The sequence below is a fragment of the Aotus nancymaae genome, unplaced genomic scaffold, assembly GCF_030222135.1.
Source record: "Aotus nancymaae isolate 86718 unplaced genomic scaffold, 86718_ANA_hifiasm-v0.15.2.pri h1tg000043l, whole genome shotgun sequence".
NCBI classification, from domain to species: Eukaryota; Metazoa; Chordata; class Mammalia; order Primates; family Aotidae; genus Aotus; species Aotus nancymaae.
This window is the reverse complement of record NW_026988457.1, coordinates 12849294-12873462: the sequence shown is the minus strand read 5'-3', so window position 1 is coordinate 12873462 and position 24169 is coordinate 12849294. Positions and strand designations below refer to the sequence as shown.

General features: G+C 42.3%; 1 protein-coding gene across 1 annotated transcript in view; it reads left to right on the top strand.

Annotated features, from left to right (window-relative positions):
• Positions 1-23713, top strand: part of FOXO1 (forkhead box O1) — a 114605-nt gene extending 90892 nt beyond the window's left edge. Inside the window, exons 2-3 of the mRNA XM_021672830.2 lie at positions 13949-15300; positions 15762-23713. Coding sequence (XP_021528505.2) covers positions 13949-15286 — 1338 coding nt within the window. The 3' untranslated portion in view covers positions 15287-15300; positions 15762-23713. The remainder of the gene's footprint in view (positions 1-13948; positions 15301-15761) is intronic.
• The last annotated feature ends 456 nt before the right edge of the window (positions 23714-24169 follow it).

Here is a 24169-nt window from a genome sequence, read left to right as displayed (position 1 = left end):
GCCACACTTTCAGACGAATATTTGTTGCTCACGGACCAGGAGATTCCCAGTGGAGGAGCCCCACGGGTCGCCAGGGCGACTCTTGTGGCCGGCGTGGTGGTTTTGCTGGTGCCTTAGCACGCCAGTTCTTGGTGCAGAGTCCGGAGATTTCCGGGCAGAAAAGCACCATCAATCTTAACACCGCTGTTTTGGCCGGCTCAGTGGATTGCTCAGATCTCGGCGCAGGGAATCAACAAGTTGGACGTCAGAGACCCAGTTAGAAAGCCGGTTATAAAAGACGACAGACGGACAAATATATAATGAAGGGAAGAAACCAGCGTAAAAAGGCAGAGAATACTCAAAATCAGAATGCCTCTCCCTCTACAGGGGATTGCAATTCCTCATCAGTAACGGAACAAGGCTTAATAGATTACACGTGTGCTCCAATAACAGAAGCAGGTTTCAAAACGTGGGTGATAAGAAACTTCTGTGAATTAAAAGAACTTGTTCTAACCCAATGCAAAGAAACTAAGAACCTTGAAAAAAGGTTTGACGAACTGTTAACGAGAATGGACAATTTAGAGAAGAATATAAGTGAATTGATGGAGCTGAAAAACACAACACGAGAACTTCGCGAAGCATGCACAAGTTTAAACAGTCGAATTGATCAAGCAGAAGGAAGGATATCAGAAGTCAAGGACCAGCTCAGTGAAATGAAACGAGAAGACAAGAATGCAGAAAAAAGGATGAAAAGGAATGAGCAAAGTCTCCAGGAAATATGGGACTATGTGAAAAGACCTAATTTACGTTTGATAGGTGTACCTGAATGTGATGAAGAGAATGAATCCAAGTTGGAAAATACTCTTCAGGATATCATTCAGGAAAATTTCCCCAACCTGGCAAGGCAGGGTAATATTCAACTCCAGGTAATACAGAGAACACCACAAAGATATTCTTCAAGAAGACCAACCCCAAGGCACATAATCGCCAGATTTATTAGGGTTGAAATGAAGGAGAAAATACTAAGGGCAGCCAGAGAGAAAGGTCAGGTTACCCATAAAGGGAAACCTATCAGACTTACAGCAGATCTCTCAGCAGAAACCCTACAAGCCAGAAAAGAGTGGGGACCAATATTTAACATCCTTAAAGAAAAGAACTTTCAACCCAGAATTTCCTATCCAGCCAAACTAAACTTTATGAGCGAAGGAAAAATTAAATCTTTTGCGAACAAACAAGTACTTAGAGAGTTCACCACCACCAGGCCTGCTTTACAAGAGCTTCTGAAAGAAGCACTATACATATAAAGGAACAACCAATATCAGCCTTTCCAAAAATATATCAAAAAGCAAAGAACTTTAACACAATAAAAAATTTACATCAACTAATGGGCAAAACAGCCAGCTAGAATCAAACGCCGGTATTAAACCTATATATATTTTAATTGGATAAAAAGCCAAAACCCATCAGTATGCTGCATCCGGGCCCATCTTACATGCAACAATACACAAAGACTCAGAGAGAAGGAGGAAGATTTACCAATCAAACAGAGAGTAAAAATAAACTAATAAACAAAAAACAGGAGATGCAATTCTCGCCTCTGATAAAGTAGACTTTAAAGCAACAAAGATCAAAAGAGGCGAGGAATGACATTACATAATGGCAAAAGGATCAATGTAACAAGAAGAGCTAACGATTCTATAGATCAACGAGATAGAAAATTAACAAGGATATTCAGAACTTGAACTCAGACCCGGAACAAGTAAACTTAATAAACATTTATAGAACTCTCCACTTCAAATACACAAAACATACATTACCACCTCATACCTATTCCAAAGGTGACTATATAATTGGAAGTAAATCACTCCTCAGTAATCGCATAGCATTTCATAGGTTTAAATTAAATATTGGTTGGCTGTTTGTTTGTTATCTTCTTCCCTTATTCCTTCCTGACTACATCATTAAGTATAATTATCAGTATAAAAGAGCTTTTCAATACCCATTACTAAATTGTATTCTAGCCTGGGCAAGAAAGCAATACTCCCATTCTCTCTCCCTCTTTCTTTTCCTTCTCCCTCCTCCCCATTCTCTCTCTCTCTTTCTCTTCCTTTTTCCTCCTTCCTATAAAAAAAAAAAAAAAAAAAAAAAGAAGAAAGCAAAAACGCTGAAAGCAATGAGAACTAAAATTCCAAAGAGGAGTTTAAGGTGTACCATTGCAAATTATTGGCTTGTGTGAGAGCTCCTAATTTTCCGTTGGTTTGAATCATCCTAAAAAATGGATCATTTAATCGTTCATTCCTTCTGCCTTTGCTAGTTTGCCCAAAGTTACTAAGATAAACTGTATAGAATTATCTGTGTTTTCATCCTCAAACAACAAATGCGTATTGCGTGTAGCCAGTGTGTTTTAAAAGATTAAGACCTTTCTAAAAATGATATTGAGAACTTCCAAAGGCAACTGTGATGTTTTTGTGGGTTTTTTTGTTTTGTTTTGTTTTTGGTCCTTGAAGGTTTATAAAGATAGTCTTATGGTCTTAATTTATGACAACAATATCATCCATGTTTCCAAAAAGACATGATTCAAGCTGCAGCATTAGAATAAAAAATTTAATATTTAATACAAGAAAAACTCTCCACATGTTAACTTTTGCTTCGTCATTCAAGTGGGGACCCTCAGGTGGTTCAGGGATCCCTTTTGTCCTACCTGACATTCTCCCTTCTCTCTGGAGCCCAAAGAATTCATATTGGGATGTCCTTACGTCATCTAAATGTGGTTCCAGAGCAGACTCAACTTGGAGCCTTCCAGAATTCCTTTAGCCCAGGAGTGATCTTGGGGAAGCACATTCTTCCTGGGCTGGCCTGCTTCGCCCTGAGACTGCGTTTAAGCTGTAAGTCCTCACTGGCACTCCTGACACAGATGTGCTCATATCTGGTGGAGTGCCAGTGACTGTACAGAGGTGAAAATGCTGCTCTCAGCACAGGTGCTTCCATTGGGGTGGAAACTTGGTCTTACAAATAAGCAAAATATAGGTTTCATTCATGTTAGGGGTGTGCTGATGCTTTAGCCAGGGACACATTGAGGAGGGCCATGAGGCGTTGGAGGCTTCTAGGTATGTTAATGAAAGCATTACCGAAACATTTATGTGAGCTTCTTTTGGAGTCCCTAAATATGCCTGGGCTTCTGGTGGTGCTGAGGGAGCAGCAGTTTGTGAGGGTGACCATGGCTTTTGTGTTATTTAGAAGGAGGGTGTAGAGAACAGGGCTGTTGGGCAGCAAACCTACTGTGTCTTAGAAAGTAATTGTGCTCTACCTCCTCAGGCGGATCTCTGATGTCTGTGGGAAGATGGGCCACGCCCTGACTTGGGTTCAGTCTCTGGTGGGGCGAGTTTCACTTTAGCGTAATCCTGGGCCCAAATAGTTTTGCTATTATTGGGTCAATCCATTTGAAAAGCTATTTGATTTGAGACAAGCTTTGAATAATATTGGGGCAGTAACCACCAAACAGTATATACTCAGCAGTCTAGAGTCATTGTTGAGTTAGGCTTCCTAGACAGAAGAATGGGCAAGCTGGTGTCAAGATTCTGTGTAAACCCTACAGGAAAACCCAACATTGCAGGTAGTGTAATTCAGAGTGTTACACTTTAATGCAGTTTGCTGTTGTTTTTGCAATCTGGATTATCATATCTGGGTCCCAAAACAGAAAACAAACACATAAGTCTAGACTTTATACTCTGTTTACTGAGAATCCTTAGTAAACAGACTATGCATCTAGTAGATAAATTCTTCCCTATATTTTCCAGACAGTAAACATCTTTAGGATAAAAACAATTCTAGACAGTACATACTATGGGTGGGATATTGTCCTAGGGATTTTAATCTGTCAAAATTTCAGTGTTCTTGCTTCTGAATTTATATCTGTAAAGTTTTTCACTGGCTTCTGTAAACAATTTGGGAACATACCTGGAATATACATTTACCTAATATGAACAGGATTAATGGGGTCATCAATATAACGCTGAAAAAATACTCTAAGGTTCACTTTAGTCCTTTAAAATTTTAGAAAGCTTTAAAATGGATCAAAGTATTGGTATGCTTATGCTTCATTTTATGCCTAATTTAAATTCTTCATCAGAAGAGAATAGATCCTAATGTGTTCCTTGTTTTTGGTTTTGACTTTGTTGTGCCTTAGTCTTCTGGTAGCCAAATAAATAAGGTACTTAATTGCATTGTAATGCTGTGCATTTATAGGACCATTGCAGATCAGAAACATTGTATAGCCTATAAAATTGACAAAGATTTTCATTAGGAACAGCAGAATTACTTTAGCATCAAATGAGTTTCCTCTTAATATTCTCCTGTGGCGGGGCCTTGTGCGTCTGAGACAACCATTAGGCAGGAGCAGCAAAAAGCATGGATATTTCAGATAGTTAATTCAGTCAGAGTTTCAGGAAGGCCCCTTTAGGTCACTGATGGGCAAGGTGGGGGAGTTGTAGCTGTCTGCTGTGGATTTGGCACTACCTGGCCTCTGTGCCTCCCTGGGGAGGAGATGGTGAGTGGGCTAAAGGGTCCCCAGGAGCGACTGCAGGATCACCAAAACTAAATTAATCCCAGGGGAAACAAGCTCCATTTTGAAATCCTTGGTAGCCTACGAATAAATCTCTTTAAAAGAAGGCATTTAGAAGAATTTTAGCTATATGAAATTTAGTCTCTGGATATCCACCACAGGGACCTTATTAGCTAGGGTTGATAACATTCATTTGAGAGCTGGCCTTGCTTGGGTTGTGTGGTGGTATTAAACCCAAGTGTATGACTGTGAGATAGTTTGTGTTTTCCAGGCTTTGCTTAAACAGGGGTCCACATTAGCACCTGTTACAGAGGTTATAGAAGAAAAGTGATTAAGATAAATGCCTTATGATCTGGAGCTGGTGTCTAAGGGGACTGCTCGTTTCCTCCCCACCTGAATTATTTTGGGGTTTGTTTTTTTGGGGTACTTTGTTTCTGATAGTGCAGAGAGCCCATAGTATTGAATGGTATAAGAGACTTCCATTTCACTTCCTTGAAAATTAAAGGGCTTTGCCCATCTTTTCACAAAACTGTAGCTTCCTTTAATGTAGGGTTCTCCTGTGGGACACAGTTAAATTTTGTAGTGCTTCTTTTTAATTACTACCTTCAGAAATGCAAAAGCTTGATATGGTCTAATATCATTAAGTACATTTTCTGTTCTGTCCCTGAAGGGTTTTTCTTCGATCCTAAACATATGAGGTTATTGGTTGAAATGTTACTCTGAAATACTTAGGCCTTTGGCTAAAGATGAGGCAAACCACAGAGCATCCTCCTTTGTAAAGCTTCCTGCCCCTGGTCTTTCAGACTAGTGGTGGCCCCTTTCTTCCTTCTTCAGTCCTTAATACCATCGGCCCATTCACTTGTAACGCACCTCTTTACCAAACATTTTGTCCTGTAGTATGTTCTTGTACTCCTTGACCTTCCCACCTCTTAGGGGCTCTTTTAGAGTTTGTTTCCCATAAAGTAAACAGTCGTGGGTGACTAGCGTTTGCAAAGAGATAAGAAAGATCATCATTCTAATAATCGCCGTCCTGAATATAATCTGTCATCATGGCCAGGTGCAGTGGCACATGCTTGTAATTCCAGCACTTTGGAAGGCTGAGGTGGGAGATCAGTTGAGGCCAGGAGTTGGAGACCAGCATAGGCAGCATAGCAAAACCTAATCTATTCAAAAAATTGTTAAAAATTAATCTCTTATCAGACAACTGCTGTATCGACCTTAAACGAACAACCTCCTAGACACATATGTTCTGACATAGATCACCTCAAAAGCCATCAGAATATGCTAGTTAAATGCTCAGATTCTTTCATTTGAAAGTTTTTTAAGGGGGAGAAAACACAATTTTTCTGTAAATGAAGGATTGCATCTCAGTTGTGAGGACATGTAAATAAGCCTTTTAATAGGAAGTTTGTGATGAGTTGACTTTTAATCAAGTTAAAATCATTTATAATGGCTTAAAAGTTGTTGTTTATATATTCTTTCACTTCCTGTAACAAAATAGCCAGCGTTTATTGTCTTTGTGTCAGGTGGTACAGCAGGCAACTTCATGTATATTACACCATCCATATGTGTGACTGTTTTACGAATGTGAAAACAGGCTTAGTGATGAGATCCAGGACTTACTGAGAAAGGCCCGGCAGTAACTCTGCCTCCAGAGCCAGCACCTTGGGTTCTGCCTCACAGTGTACTTCCCAAGTCTGTGAGGCTTCTCCTGACACCTATGAGTTCTTCCACTTGTCTTTTTCATACTGTCTGACATGCAAACATAATCTCCTACTTTGTTTTTGTGGTAGATAGTCGTATTTTTCTTCCTGTGGAATGACTAGAGTTAGAGATAAAGCTGGGTAGAACTAAATTGGTATCTATAGTGGTTTGAGACTATAGGTAAGGATTGTCTTGGTTAGGGGAAGAATATTTCATGTTCTTGGTGCTTGTTTTACATTTCTTTTAGTATTAAAGCTCTGTGTGGTTCTATTTTTTGTAAATGAACACCCATAAGTTTTCTATCTGCATTGTAATCTCTCTGAACTTTGTTTCCCTAACATGAAACAAGTGTGTTAGACCAGATGACCTTCGAAGTACCTTCCGGTTTTATCAGGCCGGGAGTCTCAGTCCACAGCCCTGGGATCAGTGGAGACGCTTTAAGACCTCTGCACTTTGCGGGGTAGTAGTGGGGAATATAGTGGTCTTTGAGGATATTCAGGTGAAAAGGAAACCATTTTGGGAAATGAACCAGCCTTATGGAAGTATCTAAGTGTAAGCATATAGATTAGCTATTCTCAGCAGATCTTGTGTTAAACACTTTCTAAAATTGATATACATGCTGTCTATGGCTGATACATGTCTACTGACGTCTCTTGTAAAAAGAAGAGTTGGCAAAAGGTCATGTTTTCCTTCTGTTTGCAAACAAAATGGATTATTTTTAAAAGTTGTTTTTTTATTAGTAACTCTTAATGGGAACTCTGTTGAATAGATTTTCCTACTTTCTCTTCAGTTTATTTTCACTTGTGGAAGTGCAGGAAGAGATGGTGTAAAAGAGAGGAAGGAGGAGGGAATAAAGGCCCTGCCAGGAGCCTGCGTAACAATTGCACACATTGAGAAAGTTCACAGAAATTAGATAAAATGCTTTGGAAAAATCTAGTTAGTCTAGCATTTTGAAAGAATTTCTAGAATTTCTGGGACAATGAGTTCATTTGATCATATGTTCCAGTTTCTGAGTGTGAAGTTCTTTTTGTTGGATTTGGTGGCTGTTGCTCACACCTTCATGCAGGGCAGTGGGCAGTTCTAGTCAGCTGGGGGGGTCTCTGGGGACCTTTCCACTTTCTAAGTCTCCACAGCCTCTTACACAGGCTTTCCCTAGGACGATGCTCACATCTGAAATGCACACTTCAACTGCTGTGAATTCCTGCCGTAAAGAGGAACCCACTAGAATAAAAGGCAATCACATTGTGTACATTTTTTTTTTTTCTTGAGACAGAATCTCGCTCTATCACTCAGGCTGGAGTGCAGTGGCGCGATCTTGGCTCACTGTAACCTCTGCCTCCCGGGTTCAAGCGATTTTTCTGCCTCAGCCTCCTGAGTAGCTGGGACTACAGGCACCTGCCACCATGCCTGGCTAAGTTTTGTATTTTTAGTAGAGACTGGGTTTCACCATATTGGCCAGGCTTGTCTTGGACTCCTGACCTTATGATCCACCTGCCTTGGCCTCCCAAAGTGCTGGGATTGCAGGCGTGAGCAACTGTGCCTGGCCACGTTGTGTCAATTTATCATCCATTAAGGCAGAAAATGAGTTTGTAAACTAGTCAATTATTTCTGCTCCCTCAAAGTGCACACATGTAATCTCAGCCTTAAGTATGTTGCTTTGATTTCTCTTAACGGTGGTAAAGTCAAGGGGATAGATTTTTTCAGCTAGCAGTGGGGTTGCGTAGAATCACAGAACTTTGCTTTCAGCCCTAATTGGACAGATCATTTTCTGAGTCTTAATTTTTCCTTTTCCATTTCTAAAATGAGGCCAGTAATACCTGCCTTATAGGACTGTTGCAAGGATGGAATGAAATGTATTGACAGCAGTAAACTATAAAACATACATACAGGGTATGAAGGCCATGTAAGAGTTACATGAGCAAGGCATATTCAGCCTTAAGTTGCTGGTTTTACATTGTTTTTGGTTGAATATAAAGACCTGGATAATTATAGAACTGCCAAGCAGAAAGAAATATAGAATGTAGCAGTGGTGTGGAGACCCCTGGCTGACAATTGGGGGTTGACTTATAGGCTGAGGGACAGGCTAGATGCACGTGAACTGGCAGCTCAGGTTGGAAGGCAGGATTTGGGGATGCAAGGGTCCAGGCCAGGGTGAAGAGAAGTGGCTGGGAAGGCGGCCAGGCTCAGCTCTGAGGAGGCTGAGAGCTGTAAGCAGAGGGTGGGACCAGGCCTCTTTTTCAACCCAGGCTTGAGGGATGGGAGCAAAGTCAACCTATACTTGACTTAGAGCTAGATCTGCTCTCTTGATCATCTTTATTGGGGCCTCAGGCTCCTAGAAGTCTACCATGATAGACTAGTGGTCTCTAAATGGTTTTTATTTAAAAAATCACATACTCTTTTTGATATAACATACATTGTGTATACACTTTAAATATATTATGTACATTACATAATACATTCACAAATAGAATTTTAAAAGAATGAGATAAAAATTTTAAAGTAAATGAAAGTTGTAAAGATTTCATCCTGCACTTCAATGGCTATCTGATGATTGCTTTAGATAGTGGGGCTAGGAGCATCCTGGGCACGGCGTGTGTCCTCAGGGGTCTCTGGGGACCAGACTCAGCACTTCACCTCTTCCAGCCACAGAGGCTGAACAGTGAGGGAATAGAATAGCAGTGCTCAGTTGGAATCATTCCTCATGGAGCCTCCTGCCTGGCCTGTTGAGGTCCCTGCTCTGCCAACCCCTGCTGCTGCTGCTGCGCACATGCTAGCTATGTCTAGAGCTCAGAGGCCCATGGTCCCAGCAATGTGTGATGCCTGCACACTTGGCTTTGGCAGCAGCACCTTGAAAAGGCTTAAGGATTCTGGTGACACTGGCTGACCAGGGCATTGACAGACTCACCTCAGTATTTGAATCAGTTCTGAGGCAATATCTATTGTGAAGAGAAAATATCTTAACTGTTTTTCCCAAACCAGTCAATCTTTCCAATAACATACTAAAAAAAGCCTCATGTTAAGTGAGAGCAGTGCAAGGTATAGTTATAAAGAAATGAGACTAGTGTTTATGACATAGATAAGTCTGTGAAACACAGAGATATTTTATGGATGCTAGTATGTCAGTAGCAGTAACAGTAACATTAGTTAGTAGAGATTGAGGTAAGCCTTTCCATGCATACTGTCTCATTTAATCTTCGCAACAACCCTGTAAATGTGGGAAATACTAATCTGTTCAACAGATACTTGAGTGCCTATATGGTATTGGCGCTGTGAGAATACGGTGTAGAAGAAGACAGACAAAGGTCCCTATGCTCACTTGAGCAGCTCATGGTACAGTGGGGAGCCAGGCATACCCCCCCAGGGACCAGACATAGCAGAATCATCTAGAGGGATGAGTAAGCAAGGTCCCATGTCAGAGCTGCAGGATAGGATGAGGTCATCAAGACATGCTTCTGGAGGGGACAGTTGGACCGAGAAAGAAGCTGGGGTGTGTGTGGGGGGGCAGGGTAGCACCTTTGGAGGGAAAAGATCAGTACTTCTGGACAGTCTGTGGGGTGTCATTTTCTGTCCTATTAAGTGGCTCTTTATGTGGATTTATTTTCTCCCAGGTAGATCAAAAGCTTCTGGAGGGCAGGTTCTGTGTCTCTTTCCTTCATGTTTGTCACTACTCCTAGCACAAAATAGGTTCCACTAAATGTTAGTTGACATGAATTGATAACTTGAATGGATGGCTAAAGGATGTGTAGTGTGTAAGACACCATATCTACCTTGTAGCATTTTTGGGTGTCAAGAAACAAACATTTATTGAGGCTATGAGATTAGAAATTAAAGACAAGCTTTGGCTCCTGTGCCCGTTAAGGAGCTCAGAATCTGAACATAGAACACTCAGCAGAGCAGCTTGAACGAGCAAGTATACCGTGTCAGGGTTTCCCGGCTCTGGGGTCGGGCTTCCCAGGAAGCATATGCTGCACCACTTGGGGTGGCCAGTCATGCAGATGGCAGACGGGATGTGTGCAGAGGCTTGTGAGTGGGGCTGCAGAGAAATAACAGCTAGTGGAGAGATCGGCTGGCCTGTGTTTCTCTAGTGCTGTCATGTAGAAACGCTGGATTCAGGCAAGTGATTGACAGGGCATAAGCCTCTGTCCTGACACCCTGCCTCTGTCCTCGGGTCATATTTGTTGAGAGTGCAAGGGCATAATATCTCAGTGCCCAGCAGTCCCACGCGGGTCTGCTGTGAAGGCCCCCCGCCTCAGTGAACTGCTCTTTTATCCAGCCTCTCCTGTGTCTAGCAGAGGAGTGCAGACACAGTATCGTTAATAGCAACACATTTTTACAAGATTTACCTCTTCAAACCCCACCCCCCTAAAAACCGTAACTTCTTTAATGTCCTGCTGGCTGTGTGAAAAACAGGAATTTATGTAACAAGCCCTGCACAGCAAACCTTTTCCTGTTTGGAAAAAATTTTAATTGTTGGCAAAGTTAGGAGACAGCTCTGTTACTCAAAGAGCGACCTGAGATGTCCTCTTAGAAAAATATGTAATATGATGTTTTGATAAGAGATTGCTGTGGCTTTTTAAAAAATGTCTAAATTAGTACATGTCCCACCTGAGTTAGTGAACACTCCTTGAACGTTTTAAAGATTTCATTATTGTGTCTCCTGCAGTCTTATTAAAAATGACCCCCAGCTGCGCTTGCCAGTGATCTGACAGGCTCATCATGAATGTTACAGAGCTGCACCCCCTCACTCCAAGTCAGTACAACAACCAGGAAGCTTCTATCTGGGAAGATCTTTCTTCCCCCTTTATCATTAACTAAATGTGACAGGGACAGGAGTCAAGCTTCCTCTCCTCCAGAGATTTCATTGGAGCTTATCTGTGTGTCTATTGTGTTCAAAGAACAAAACTGTCATGATGGAATATTGTGCAAATGCCTAGACTTCCCAGTGTATAGAAAACGTCTCAGGGTCAGAGTGCAGGACTGCATTCCAGTGCTACTCCAGGGGCAGGCCTGCTGATCTTAAGGAGGAATTAAGAACTCGGTTCGGCTGGGGTTGATGGGCACGGCAGACAAGGACAAGACCTATGGCTCTGTGATCATGCATGTGTGTGTGCAGCGCCTTCCCATAGGAACTTGGGAATCTATCTTACAGGAATGAAAAAGGACGGGAGGGAAATGTAGTCCTTGGCCTCTTTTAGGGATTCTTCTACCGACTCTAAGCCCCTGGCCCTCCTCACAGCATGTCTCAAGGTGAGGGTAGATCTTGGGTGCGGAGGAAGGTGTGGAGTCTTGGGAATAGGAGACAGTCACTGCCATGCACTCACACACCTGCTCTGCTCCAGCTGGGAATCTGGGGCTCTGGCCGTGTCTGCCCCTACACTCCCACTCGCTGTATGCTCTGGCAGGAGGGCTTGTCACGTAGCTGCTGTGTTGAAATCCGTGGGTGGAATGCAGTACAGAGGGTCAGAGGGCGTTTTGAAATGTGGATTTCTCAGCCCTGACTGCTGGGCCTTCTCTGACTTTTGCATCTTCTTTTAGAAAGTGAGGCCCCCTCCATTTTCTCTTTTCTACCACTTTTTAATGAGAGAAGACTTCTCTCCCAGTTTGTGTTGGAGCAGGGCCTCATCCTGCTGTGCAGAGGCTCTGCTCAGGCGCAGCAGTTGGCACTCGGGCCCCTGCGTCCCATGTTGATGGCATGAGGATGTGGGCACTGTGGCTGCACCCCTGGGTGACCACAAATCCAGCCAGAGCTTTTTGTGGTTGAGGAGAGGGGCCACAGACATGCAGGGGGCTTGGTCAGCTGAGCCTTGCATCCAGTTGGCAGAGGAGGCCAAGGAAGCTGGGAGACTGTGCACATTCCAGGGGATTAGGGCACCCAGAATCCCATTCCTCGCCTTGGGAGCAGACCTCTGAGGAAAGAGGCTGCTGAATGAACAAGTTGTAGTGGCTGTGTGCCCCGTGTTGTGCTGGGGGGCAAAATGCTGTAAGACAAGGCCCTTGCTCCTGGGGAGCTCACAGTGTTTCCCACGTCTCCTTTTCCACGTGTCCCATGGGCTCTCCTGAATGCCATCTTACCACGTGTTGTAGAGGAGGTGAATCAAACCATGGCTTTCTCGTCTGCAGACTGGCTCTGGTGTTTCTGCTGAAGCTTGAAAGACCACCTCTGGTCCCTTTCACCATATATTTACACTTGTGGGTTTGTATCTGTAATACTTCTAAGCTCCTACCCATACCACACTGAATAGGAATAGGGAAGCAGGACTTTGGGGGTGCAGAATACCACTATTCTAAGTTAGGGTCTGATATTCCCTTCATGGTGACTGCTTATATGCCAGATGCCACTGAGCATTTTTATTTATCTCATTTAATACATGTAACAACCCTGATAAGGTACTATAATTTATTCCTGCTTTATAGGTGAGGAAACTTAAAGATACATTGGGGCTAGCTTCCCAAGGTCATGTAGGTTAGTAAGTAGCAGAGCCACCCAAGTGCTCAAAAGAAAAGTGGTTGGTTTTTCTTCCCTAGTTGGCCTAGGGATCATAGACGTGGCATGATTAGTCATGAAGCTGCACTAGCTTGAGTGTTAGAGCTCTTTTCGTTCTCTTATCATTTCTTCCCATCCCAGGTTGTCTCTTTGGACAGTGTAGCCCCTGGCTATCTGGGGCTGTGTCATGGAGTTAGTTGGTGTACCCTACTCATACTACTGGTTATTGGTGGAACTGGAGGGTAGGGGCACTACTTGAATTTAAAAAAATCATTTTGGCAGGTCAGCTTTCTCAAATAAAAAAGCAGGGACTCTGTTTTCCTTATATTCACTTGTGTTTGCTTAACAGGCTTTAAAGGTGTGAATCAATCCAAGTCTTACTGGTTTGGGGGGCCTTTAATTTTTGATCAGCTCTATATTCTTTTTTTTTTTTTTGGCGGGGGTGGGGGGTGGGGGGGTGGGATTGAGTGTTTAACTCTTGTTGCCCAGGCTAAGAGCGATCTTGGATACTGCAGTCTCTCTGTCTCCCAGATTCAAGTGATTCTCCTGCCTCAGCCATCCAAGTAGCTGGAATTACAGGCACCTGCCACCACACCGGCTAATTTTTGTATTTTTAGTAGAGATGGGGTTTCACCACCTTGGCTAGATTGGTCTTGAACCTGCCTCGGCCTCCCACAGTACTGGGATTACAGGTGCAAGCCACCATGCTTGGCCTATATTCTGTCTATTCTTTTGTCTTTTCTGTTTCTATAAGTATGTGGCCCCAGTAATATGAAGTTTCTTTATGTAAATGGCACATGTTCAAACTGAAGAGAATTGGCAGTAGTTTTAAGGATAGTAGAAATGGAAAGGGTTTTTGATAGCATTTTGATAACAGTACTATTGTAGCTAGGCAAAATTTCAGCGGTTATTAAAACCAGTTCTTGTAATTTTTGCATAAAACTTAGCTGTATAAAAGAAGGTATTTATAATAGTTCTTGTTACAGTTTTGTCCCTTCATTAAGTAAGATACAGATACTGTTTTTAAGATAAGATACTATTTATTCCTATGCTATTTGAGATCTTTTGTAGTGGGTTTGGAAGCATTGGGACTGTTCAGATGGAAATCTGTACCACAAACTCTTAAAATTTTTTACTTGTTTTCCATGTAATACACGTAGCATAGTAAGTTTTCCAAGCAGAGAAGTATTGTACTTTTAATACGATATTTTGCTTTACAGAATTCAATTCGTCATAATCTGTCCTTACACAGCAAGTTCATTCGTGTGCAGAATGAAGGAACTGGAAAAAGTTCTTGGTGGATGCTCAATCCAGAAGGTGGCAAGAGCGGGAAATCTCCCAGGAGAAGAGCTGCATCCATGGACAACAACAGCAAATTTGCTAAGAGCCGAAGCCGAGCTGCCAAGAAGAAAGCATCCCTCCAGTCTGGCCAGGAGGGTGCCGGGGACAGCCCTGGATCACAGTTTTCCAAATGGCCTGCAAGCCCTGGCTCTCACAGCAATGATGACTTTGATAACTGGAGTACATTTCGCCCTCGAACTAGCTCAAATGCTAGTACTATTAGTGGGAGACTCTCACCCATTATGACCGAACAGGATGATCTTGGAGAAGGGGATGTGCATTCTATGGTGTACCCGCCATCTGCTGCAAAGATGGCCTCTACTTTGCCCAGTCTGTCTGAGATAAGCAATCCCGAAAACATGGAAAATCTTTTGGATAATCTTAACCTTCTCTCATCACCAACATCATTAACTGTTTCGACCCAGTCCTCACCTGGCACTATGATGCAGCAGACACCATGCTACTCATTTGCACCACCAAACACCAGTCTAAATTCGCCCAGCCCAAACTACCAAAAATACACATACGGCCAATCCAGCATGAGCCCTTTGCCCCAGATGCCTATGCAAACACTTCAGGACAGTAAATCAAGTTATGGAGGGATGAGTCAGTATAACTGTGCACCTGGACTCTTGAAGGAGTTACTGACTTCTGACTCTCCTCCCCATAATGACATTATGACACCAGTTGATCCTGCGGTAGCCCAACCCAACAGCCGGGTTCTGGGCCAGAACGTCATGATGGGCCCTAATTCGGTCATGTCAACCTATGGCAGCCAGGCATCTCATAACAAAATGATGAATCCCAGCTCCCATACCCACCCTGGACACACTCAGCAGACATCTGCAGTTAACGGGCGTGCCCTGCCCCACACAGTAAGCACCATGCCCCACACTTCGGGTATGAACCGCCTGACCCAAGTGAAGACACCTGTACAAGTGCCTCTGCCTCACCCCATGCAGATGAGTGCCCTGGGGGGCTACTCCTCAGTGAGTAGCTGCAATGGCTATGGCAGAATGGGCCTTCTCCACCAGGAGAAGCTCCCAAGTGACTTGGATGGCATGTTCATTGAGCGCTTGGACTGTGATATGGAATCCATCATTCGGAATGACCTCATGGATGGAGATACATTGGATTTTAACTTTGACAATGTGTTGCCCAACCAAAGCTTCCCACACAGTGTCAAGACGACGACACATAGCTGGGTGTCAGGCTGAGAATTAGTGAGCAGGTAAGTTCACCCCAATATCAAAAGACTTTTTGAAAAATAGAACTTGAAAGAGAGGAACACAGTAACTTGTCGTGTATCTTCCATGGTTAGCACATCTTTGATGTCAGCTGACTGCCCCTCGCAGAGAGGGATCTTTTATCATTCATTCTCTGTCCTTTTTGCAGCTTAGCAATTTTCCCTCTGAGCTTAAACATAAGGAAACTTCCTTTAACTGCTTTAAAGAGTTCTTTTTGACAGTTCGATGGCTGCATCTTTTTAGTGGCTCTTCAATAAATCAATATATTTGATATAAATCAAATGCCAAAGGGTTTTTTGTAAAGAATTTTCCCTGTTGCATAATTTTAGAGCCGTTAGAAGCTCTAGCTTTTTGTCCCTAAGTATGTCTGTCACTCTAACATGTTAAGTTGAATTGATTTTAATTTGGCTGTATTTTCATTGTGTGTGTATGTGTTTTTTCCTAGGTTACACTTAAAAGTACTTCAGATTGTCTGACAGCAGGAACTGAGAGAAGCAGTCCAAAGATGTCCTTCACCAACTCCCTTTTAGTTTTCTTGGTTTAAAAAATAAATAAATAAATAATCTTCCTTTTTTCCTTTCGTCAGACTTGGCAGCAAAGACATTTTTCCTGTACAGGATGTTTGCCCAATGTGTGCAGGTTATGTGCTGCTGTAGATAAGGACTGTGCCATTGGAAATTTCATTACAATGAAGTGCCAAACTCACTACACCATATAATTGCAGAAAAGATTTTCAGATCCTGGTGTGCTTTCAAGTTTTGTATATAAGCAGTAGATACAGATTGTATTTGTGTATGTTTTTGGTTTTTTAAAATATCCATTTGGTCCAAGGAAAGTTTATACTCTTTTTGTAATACTGTGATGGTCTCTTGTCTTGATAAGTTAAATTTTTGTTTGTACTACCTGTTTTCTGCGGAACTGACGGATCACAAAGAACTGAATCTCCATTCTGCACCTCCACTGAACAGCTTTGGACCTGTTCACGTTGCCACAGAATTCACATGAGAACCAAGTAGCCTGTTATCAATCTGCTAAATTAATGGACTTGTTAAACTTTTGGAAAAAAAAAAGATTAAATGCCAGCTTTGTACAGGTCTTTTCTATTTTTTTTTTCTTTTGGTTTATTTTGTTATTTGCAAATTTGTACAAACATTTAAATGGTTCTAATTTCCAGATAAATGATTTTTGATGTTATTGTTGGGACTTAAGAACATTTTTGGGGTAGATATTGAACTGTAATAATGTTTTCTTAAACTAGAGTCTACTTTGTTACATAGTCAGCTTGTAAATTTGTGGAACCACAGGTATTTGGGGCAGCATTCATAATTTTCATTTTGTATTTCTAACTGGATTAGTACTAATTTTATACGTGCTTAACTGGTTTGTACACTTTGGGATGCTACTTGGTGATGTTTCTGACTAATCTGAAATCATTGTAATTAGTACTTGCATACTCAACATTTCAGGCCCTATTTGGGCAGGAAAGTGATGTATAGTTATGGACACTTTGCGTTTCATATTTAGGATAACTTAATATGTTTTTATGTCTGTATTTTAAAGAAATTTCATCTGCTTCTGCTGAACTATGCGCACTGCATAGCATCAAGTCTTCTCTAGAGACCTGTGTAGTCCTGGGAGGCCCCATAATGTTTGTAGATCAGAGAGGGAGATCTGCATCTAAAGCAGTCCTCCTTTGTCAAACGAGGGATTTTGATCAACTTCACCATTTTGAGTTGAGCTTCAGCAAAAGTTTACCCTGATAATTCTGTGCTCTTATTTTAGTCCAGGTAGAGGTAGGTTTTGTAGTTGACTTGGGGAATTATGTCAACATTCGCACTTCATCCCATTCTCTCTTCTGCTCTGCAGATTAGATTACTTAGCACACTGTGGAAGTTTAAGTTGAAAGAGGAAATTTAAAAACGGGACTTGAGTGGTTTGTAGAATGTGTTTATAAGTTCAGATGGATAGCAAATGGAATAGAATTTACTTAAAAACTGGGGAGATTAATTTGAAAACCAGCAAACCAGCTGTAAGTTGTACATTGAGATTATGTTAAAAGCCTTGGCTTAAGATTTTGAAAATGTCTTTAGCCTGTAGCAACCTAAAGTATAATTCTTATCATTATGATTTAATACTTTCCAATTACCTATAACTGACAGACCAAATTAATTGGCTTTGTGTCCTATTCAGTCCGTCAGTATTTTCAAGTCACGTGGAAAGCGCAAAGTCATCACGATGAAGAGAACAGGTGCACAGTACTGTTCCTCTTGCGTTCTTGAGAGGGATCTAATTTCTGTGTATATAGCCCACATTACACTTGCTTTGTCTTGTATGTTAATTGCATCTTCATTGACTTGGTATTTCCTAAATGTTTAACAAGAACACAAATGTTCCTGATAAGATTTCCTATAGTAGGCCAGCTGTATAGTAAGCTTCCCACTGCGATGTTCATTGTTTTGAAGATTCATTGAACAACCACCACTCTAATCATCCTCATTCTTGGGCACTCCAAGACATAGCTGGTTTTCGAAACCCGAGTTCCTCTAAGCACAGCCTCCCAGGTATGTAATTGAACTTGGTGCCAAAGTACTTGTGTTCTCATTTCTGTTACTATGTACTGTCACTTTTCCTCCCATGCCATTATTGCACCATTATACAAGGAACCTCAGAGCCTCCATTTGTTCATTAAAGAGGCAACTGCAGCTAAAAATCACTGTTAAAATCTTACTATTTCATAGAGTAGCTCTTAGGAAAATATTTCTTCCTTCTGAGTCTGTGTAATTATACCTCCCCCAACCCGCCATTTTGTGTTGAAATTCTGTCATGAATCATGGGTAGCTCTCTGAGAACAGTGAAGTCCAGGGAAAGGCATCTGGTCTGTCTGGAAAGCAAACATTATGTGGCCTCTGGTAGCTTTTTTCTTGTAAGAATACTGACTTTCTGGAGTAACGAGTATATATCAGTTATTGTACATGATTGCTTTGTGAAACGTGCAAATGATATCACCTATGCAGCTTTGTTTGATTTATTTTCTCTGGTTTGTACTGTTATTAAAAGCATACTGTATTATAGAGCTATCCAGATATTTTAAATATAAAGATGTATTGTTTCCATAATATAGACGTATGGAATATATTTAGTTAATAGATGTATTACTTGGAAAGTTCTGCTTTGACAAACTGACAAAGTCTAAATTAATGAGCAAATGTTGTATCCCAGTGAGCAGTAATTCAATGGAACATCCCAAGAGGAGGATAAGGACACTTAAAATGGAAATCATTCTCCAGCGATACACAATTTGGACTTGTTAACTGCTGAATATATACTTCCAATACCCCAGCCCTCCCCAACTCAAATTCTTATGTTCAAGCTCTTAAGAGTTTCTTAATTTATAACTAATTTTAAAAGAGAAGTGTTTTTTTTTGTGGTTTTAGTTTGGTAGTAATCATTCATTTAAAAAATGCATTGTGGTTTGTGTGAACAGACCAGCCTGGCATTACAGTTGGCCTCTCCTTGAGGTGGGCACAACCTGGCAGTATGGCCAGGGATGGCCATGTGAGTCCCATCAGGGCGTAGTCATGCCTCCTGCATTTCGCTACCCGAGTTTAGTAACAGTGCAGATTCCACGTTCCTGTTCTGATACTCTCTGAGAAGTGCCTGATGATGTTGATGTACTTACAGACACAAGAACAATCTTTGCTATAATTGTATAAAGCCATAAATGTACATAAATTGTGTTTAAATGGCTTGGTGTCTTTTCTAATTATGCAGAATAATCTCTTTATTAGGATTCGTGTGTGTGTGTGTGTGTGTGCAGCTATTAAATACTCAAGTCTTGTCAGCTACAGTGTCATGGTTGGTTCAAATTTGGTATTTTCTTGGGAGGAAAGGGGGAGCAGCCCCTCTGGGACCAAACCATAGCCCTCTGAGATGGGGAACAAGTCCAGTCCCTGATAAAAAACAGTCCTGGAGTACTTCATCTTTGGAATGTCTGAAAACTACATTCGGTTCAGTAATTACTAGGCATATTCTATTTTATGTTGGAATAGACTCTGCTAAAGGTAAAAACATCTTGAGGGCAAGTTAGGAGGGTCTGAGTAGGAGGTCACAGAGCAGATATGGAGGATGGAGTGGCAGAACCCCGTGGCTAAGGTCATAAGTGCTCCTCTACTTACACACCTTGCTGAAGGAGGAGGAGGGTCAGCCCTCCTTTAAGTGGCTGTAGATGGGAAGTTTATGTTTGCTTTTTTGAGAAGATGTCTGAGGAATGAGCCAGTATTAGATTAAGGTGGTTGAAATGCATTTTAAAATCAGTGTGAAGCCCAGTTTCTCCTTACTTCTGAGTTTCTGACCAGACAAGTGAATGAGCCAGAGAAGCAGGGAAGAAGATTATTCTGTTAATCTGTGTAGACACTTGCGGGTTCATCCTGCTTTCAGAGTATTTTAAAATTTACCGACTTCTGGAAGTGGAAACCCGTTCTTTAAAAGACATAATAGCCAGAAGCCCAATGTATAGAGCAGATGAAAGCATCTACCTCCATCCCCCGGGGGCTCATGCACAGTTAACAGTGTGAAAACTGCAGATCTAGTCCAAATGAGGAAAAACCCCATGATTATACCCCAGAACTCTAACCAGTTAGCCTTCATAACTCTGCGCACATATACAAAGCTGCACATCTAATGTCATTACTTGAGGCCAGATTCCAAGTTTTACATTAGCTGATAAGCGACACAGAGCAGGAAGGTTTCCCTGTGAGACCTTGTAGGAGGAGCTCAGTGTTAGACTCTGTAGCAGGAGAGGCTTCTTTCCTTGGACAGTTATCTGGGCCCTTGCTGTGACCAGAGCTGACAGCAGAATCAGGATGTGTACCTAGGCTTGTTTCTTGACTTCTGAATTGGCCACACTGGAAGACTTTGCCTTGGCTATTGTTTCTCCATGTTTCAGGTGACCCATAGCAATGGCACTACACTGGTTGATGGGGTTGGGTAAGGCAAGTGGAGGGCTTTTCCACTGGATCTGCCATGCTTAAGTGGCAGCCTCTGAAGCAGACATCATCATGTGCACATCAAACCTCATATCATCTAGTGCTGCTCATTCTGGGCCACCACTAGGTATATTCTAGGTATGAAGGGATATTCATGGTAGGTGTCCTTGTTACATTTTGTTGTTTTGGTGTAAACGTTGCTCTGGTGAGAAATAGTTTAACATACCAGTTAAATTTATTGAGAAAATTATTGGGAAAAAGCAGATTGAGGTCCAAGTCCACTTGTTAAATCATGGACTCTGGGGTGTTTTTTAGTTTAAGTAACTGGAAAGTGAAATTTCTGGTGGACTGGAAAGGGAGGTCGCTGTATGCAGGGATAAAGGAGAAAAACAAGTAACTGGGTGATGGTGGGAAATAATACATCAGGAAACCAGACGTGAAGTGGAGCCAGAGGCCTTGGGAGGAAGCTACAGAGTGTCATGGGAGCATCTGGAAGTTAAGAACTTTTGAAGGCAACGGGGAGGGGGGCTTCCTGGGCAAGTGCCTGGCTTTGGCGATGTGGAGGAGGGAACTCTGTACTGAGAAGGCATTCACCTGTTAAAAGAAGAGTAAAGCAGTTGAGGCCAGCTTTTCTTGCTTAACTGGTGGCAAGACACATTCGTGCCCCCACATTTCCACTAACTCCAAGGCTGAAGTGACTGTCCTGTCACTTTGGGGTGATAAGACATGAGAAAGGTACTAATGGCAAGAAATTTACATCCTTCAGGAAGAATGAGATTTCCTGAAGAGATCTCATTTACATCCTTTGGGAAGAAGGTCGCTTGCTCTTTGTCCTTTATGTATTAACTTCTGTGAGCTTAAATCCCCGAGCAAGCAACTTTCAGAAAGAACTCCTACAAAAACACATTGCAGATGGCCGCATAGGAGCCCTTCTGGGTTCTTGTAGTTGCTGGAGTTTCTGTAAACATTCTTGGCTTGTACTAAAATCGCTGCCCCAGTTGGATGACCTTAGTTGAGGTAGCTGCCTAGAATAAGGCTCACAGTGGGCCATTTTAAACCAGATTTTTCTCCCCTGATGAATTGGGATAGAGAGGAGGTCCGTTTGCACTTCAGCACTTGGTTCCAGAATAAGCCAGAGATGCCCAATTCTTAGTCTATTCTGGTGTCAGGGACACTTGGAGTGCTTGCAGAGTGGTAACCTCTGATGGCTTGGGCAACAATTTCCCCACAGGTAAATTGAGGATACCTTCTGTTACCTGCCTCAGGTTTGATAGGAGATTAGAAGGATGAGGTCATGTCTGCGAGTGTTTTCCTGTGGCAGGGAGAAAGCCTGTACAGCGGAGTGGTGTCATCTTAGGTAATAGTAGGCCTTGGGATGTTTCCTTAGTGGGGCGTCTGACAGCATCTCCTTGTGGAGTAAGTGAGAGAACTATTTGGTTCATCCCCAGTGTTTCTGTTTTTGTTGTTGTTTTTGTTTTTTGTTTGTTTGTTTTGAGATGGAGTCTCCCTCTGTCACCCAGGCTGGAATGCAGTGGTGCGATCTCCGCTCACTACAGCCATCACCTCCCGGGTTTGAGTGATGATCTGCCTTCTGAGTAGCTGGGACTACAGACGTGCACCACCATGCCCAGCCATTTTTTGTATTTTTAGTAGAGATGGGGTTTCGCCATGTTGGCCAGGCTGGTCTTGAACTCCTGGCCTCAAGCGATATGCCTGCCTTGGCCTCCCAAAGTGCTGGGATTACAGGCATGAGTCACTGTACCTGGCCCCCAATGTTTTTCTGCATTCCTATTTGCTGTGTTTTGTTTCTTAAGCAGAAGAGTGTAGACAGTTTACAGACCCATTTCCAAGAGTAAGTAGGCCTGTCTTTATCTTCAGCAACTCTAAAGTATTATTGATAGTAAAACTGTAAACCTATATCCGCCCAATACAAACTAGTATTGATATTTTTCCCCAAGAAGTTCCCCAACCTGGACCCGTACTAAAAAAATTTGTAGACATGAGCTTTCTTGATCTTGACCTCACCCCAGTCAAGAATAGACTCTGTGGGACTCCATCTGTAAGATAGGGAGAGAGGAGAGGAGAGGAAAATCCTGAGGTCAATAGGGTCACAGTGGTGTGTGCTGGAGCCCAGTCACCTAGTCCACAAAAATGGATTGTTAAACTTGCAGAAATGTTGTTAGCCAATTTTAAATACTTCCATTATCAACAAGTTAGATAAACTATTTTTTTTTTTTTGAGACAGTTTCATTCTTGTTACCCAGGCTGGAGTGCAATGGCGCAATCTCGGCTCACTGCAATCTCCGCCTCCTGAGTTCAAGCAATTCTCCTGCCTCAGCCTCCCGAGTAGCTGGGACTACAAGCGTGCGCCACCACACCCGGGTAATTTTTGTATTTTTAGTAGAGACGGGGTTTCACCATGTTGACCAGGATGGTCTCGATCTCTTGACCTTGTGATCCACCCACCTCAGACTCCCAAAGTGCTGGGATTATAGGCGTGAGCCACCTCGCCCGGCCCTAGATAAACTATTGTATGTAAAAACAAAGATAGTAAATCCAAACTCTTCACTTTGCAATTGTTGTACTCATGTTAGTCTTGTCCACCGTCGAGGTTGTTGGCAGCCACTGTGTTGCGTGGTGGGGGTGCTGTGTAATGTTTGCTACTGTAACTGATCCCGTGTGTGGCTGCTCACTGCTTGAAAGCCAGAATCGAGAGACAAGGGGTGGTGGGAGGAAAAGCAGGATTAATTGGAGAGGCAGCAAACGGAGAAGATGGTGAACTAGCCTTCTAAAGTACCATCTTAAGTCAGTACAAATTTTAGGCTCTTTTTATGTTAAGGACAGAAGGAAGAGAAGGGGATTGAGATCAAGAGGTAACATGACCACAGACATCTGGGTGCCAGCAAGGGTTCAAGGAACTTCTTTATCCTTGGTCAGGTCACAATGCTCCTATAAATCTTTAACAAAAACATAGTTGTTTACATACTTCTCCTTTAATCCCAGAGTGAGTTTTTAAAACTACGTGATTGCTCTTTTGCATATTAATAGTACTCTAAAATTATCCTTGCCTATGTGCAGGAAGGGGTAAGGGACACTCAAACCAAAATGGAATTAGTCATGTTAGTTCTTTTCTGTTTCGCTGTTACACTGCTGCTGTGCTGTCGCTAAGCAGGGTTTCAGCTTCACTAATATAATTTGGGTGAGACTAAGAAATAGTTTAACAGTTTAATCACATCAGTTAAATTTATTGAGGAAAAAAGTGGATTCTGATGCAAGTCCATTAGTCAAGTCCTGGTTGAATGGCTACCATATGTTGGCTACAGATAAACGTTCACCAAAAAAATCAGTGAAAGAATTCTGTGAGAATCAATTGACCTAATATAATTTACAATAAAGAGTATTGTGTATTTTATTATTTGCAAATCATTACTCATCTTTTATATCAGTCACTTCTTAATTTATGTACATATATACAGGCACACATTATTTCCCCACAAAGCAGGTGGTTAAACATTGGCCAGCACAGCACTGGCTTGGGCGTATGAAGGCATTAAAGGACTCATGATTCTGGTGACAGAATAACAGGCAGAATGGGAGTAAGGGAAAGAGAGAATAGGAGGTTGAGGGAGGGTCTGGGGTGAGGTAACGGCGTCAGTTGTCTGAGAACTGTGAGGTCCAGGGCCCTAGAATAGAAGAGGTTAGGGATGATAGGGCCTCAAGATTGATTGTAGCATGCAAATTAGATTTCAGAGCTAACCAAGGGACTTGGGTGGAGAGGAGTCACATTTAAGTGCCAGTGCCTTTAATTTGGGGAGAAATGCGGAGGGAGTAGCGGCTAGATGTCAGTGACTGGGAAGGGCACACCGCG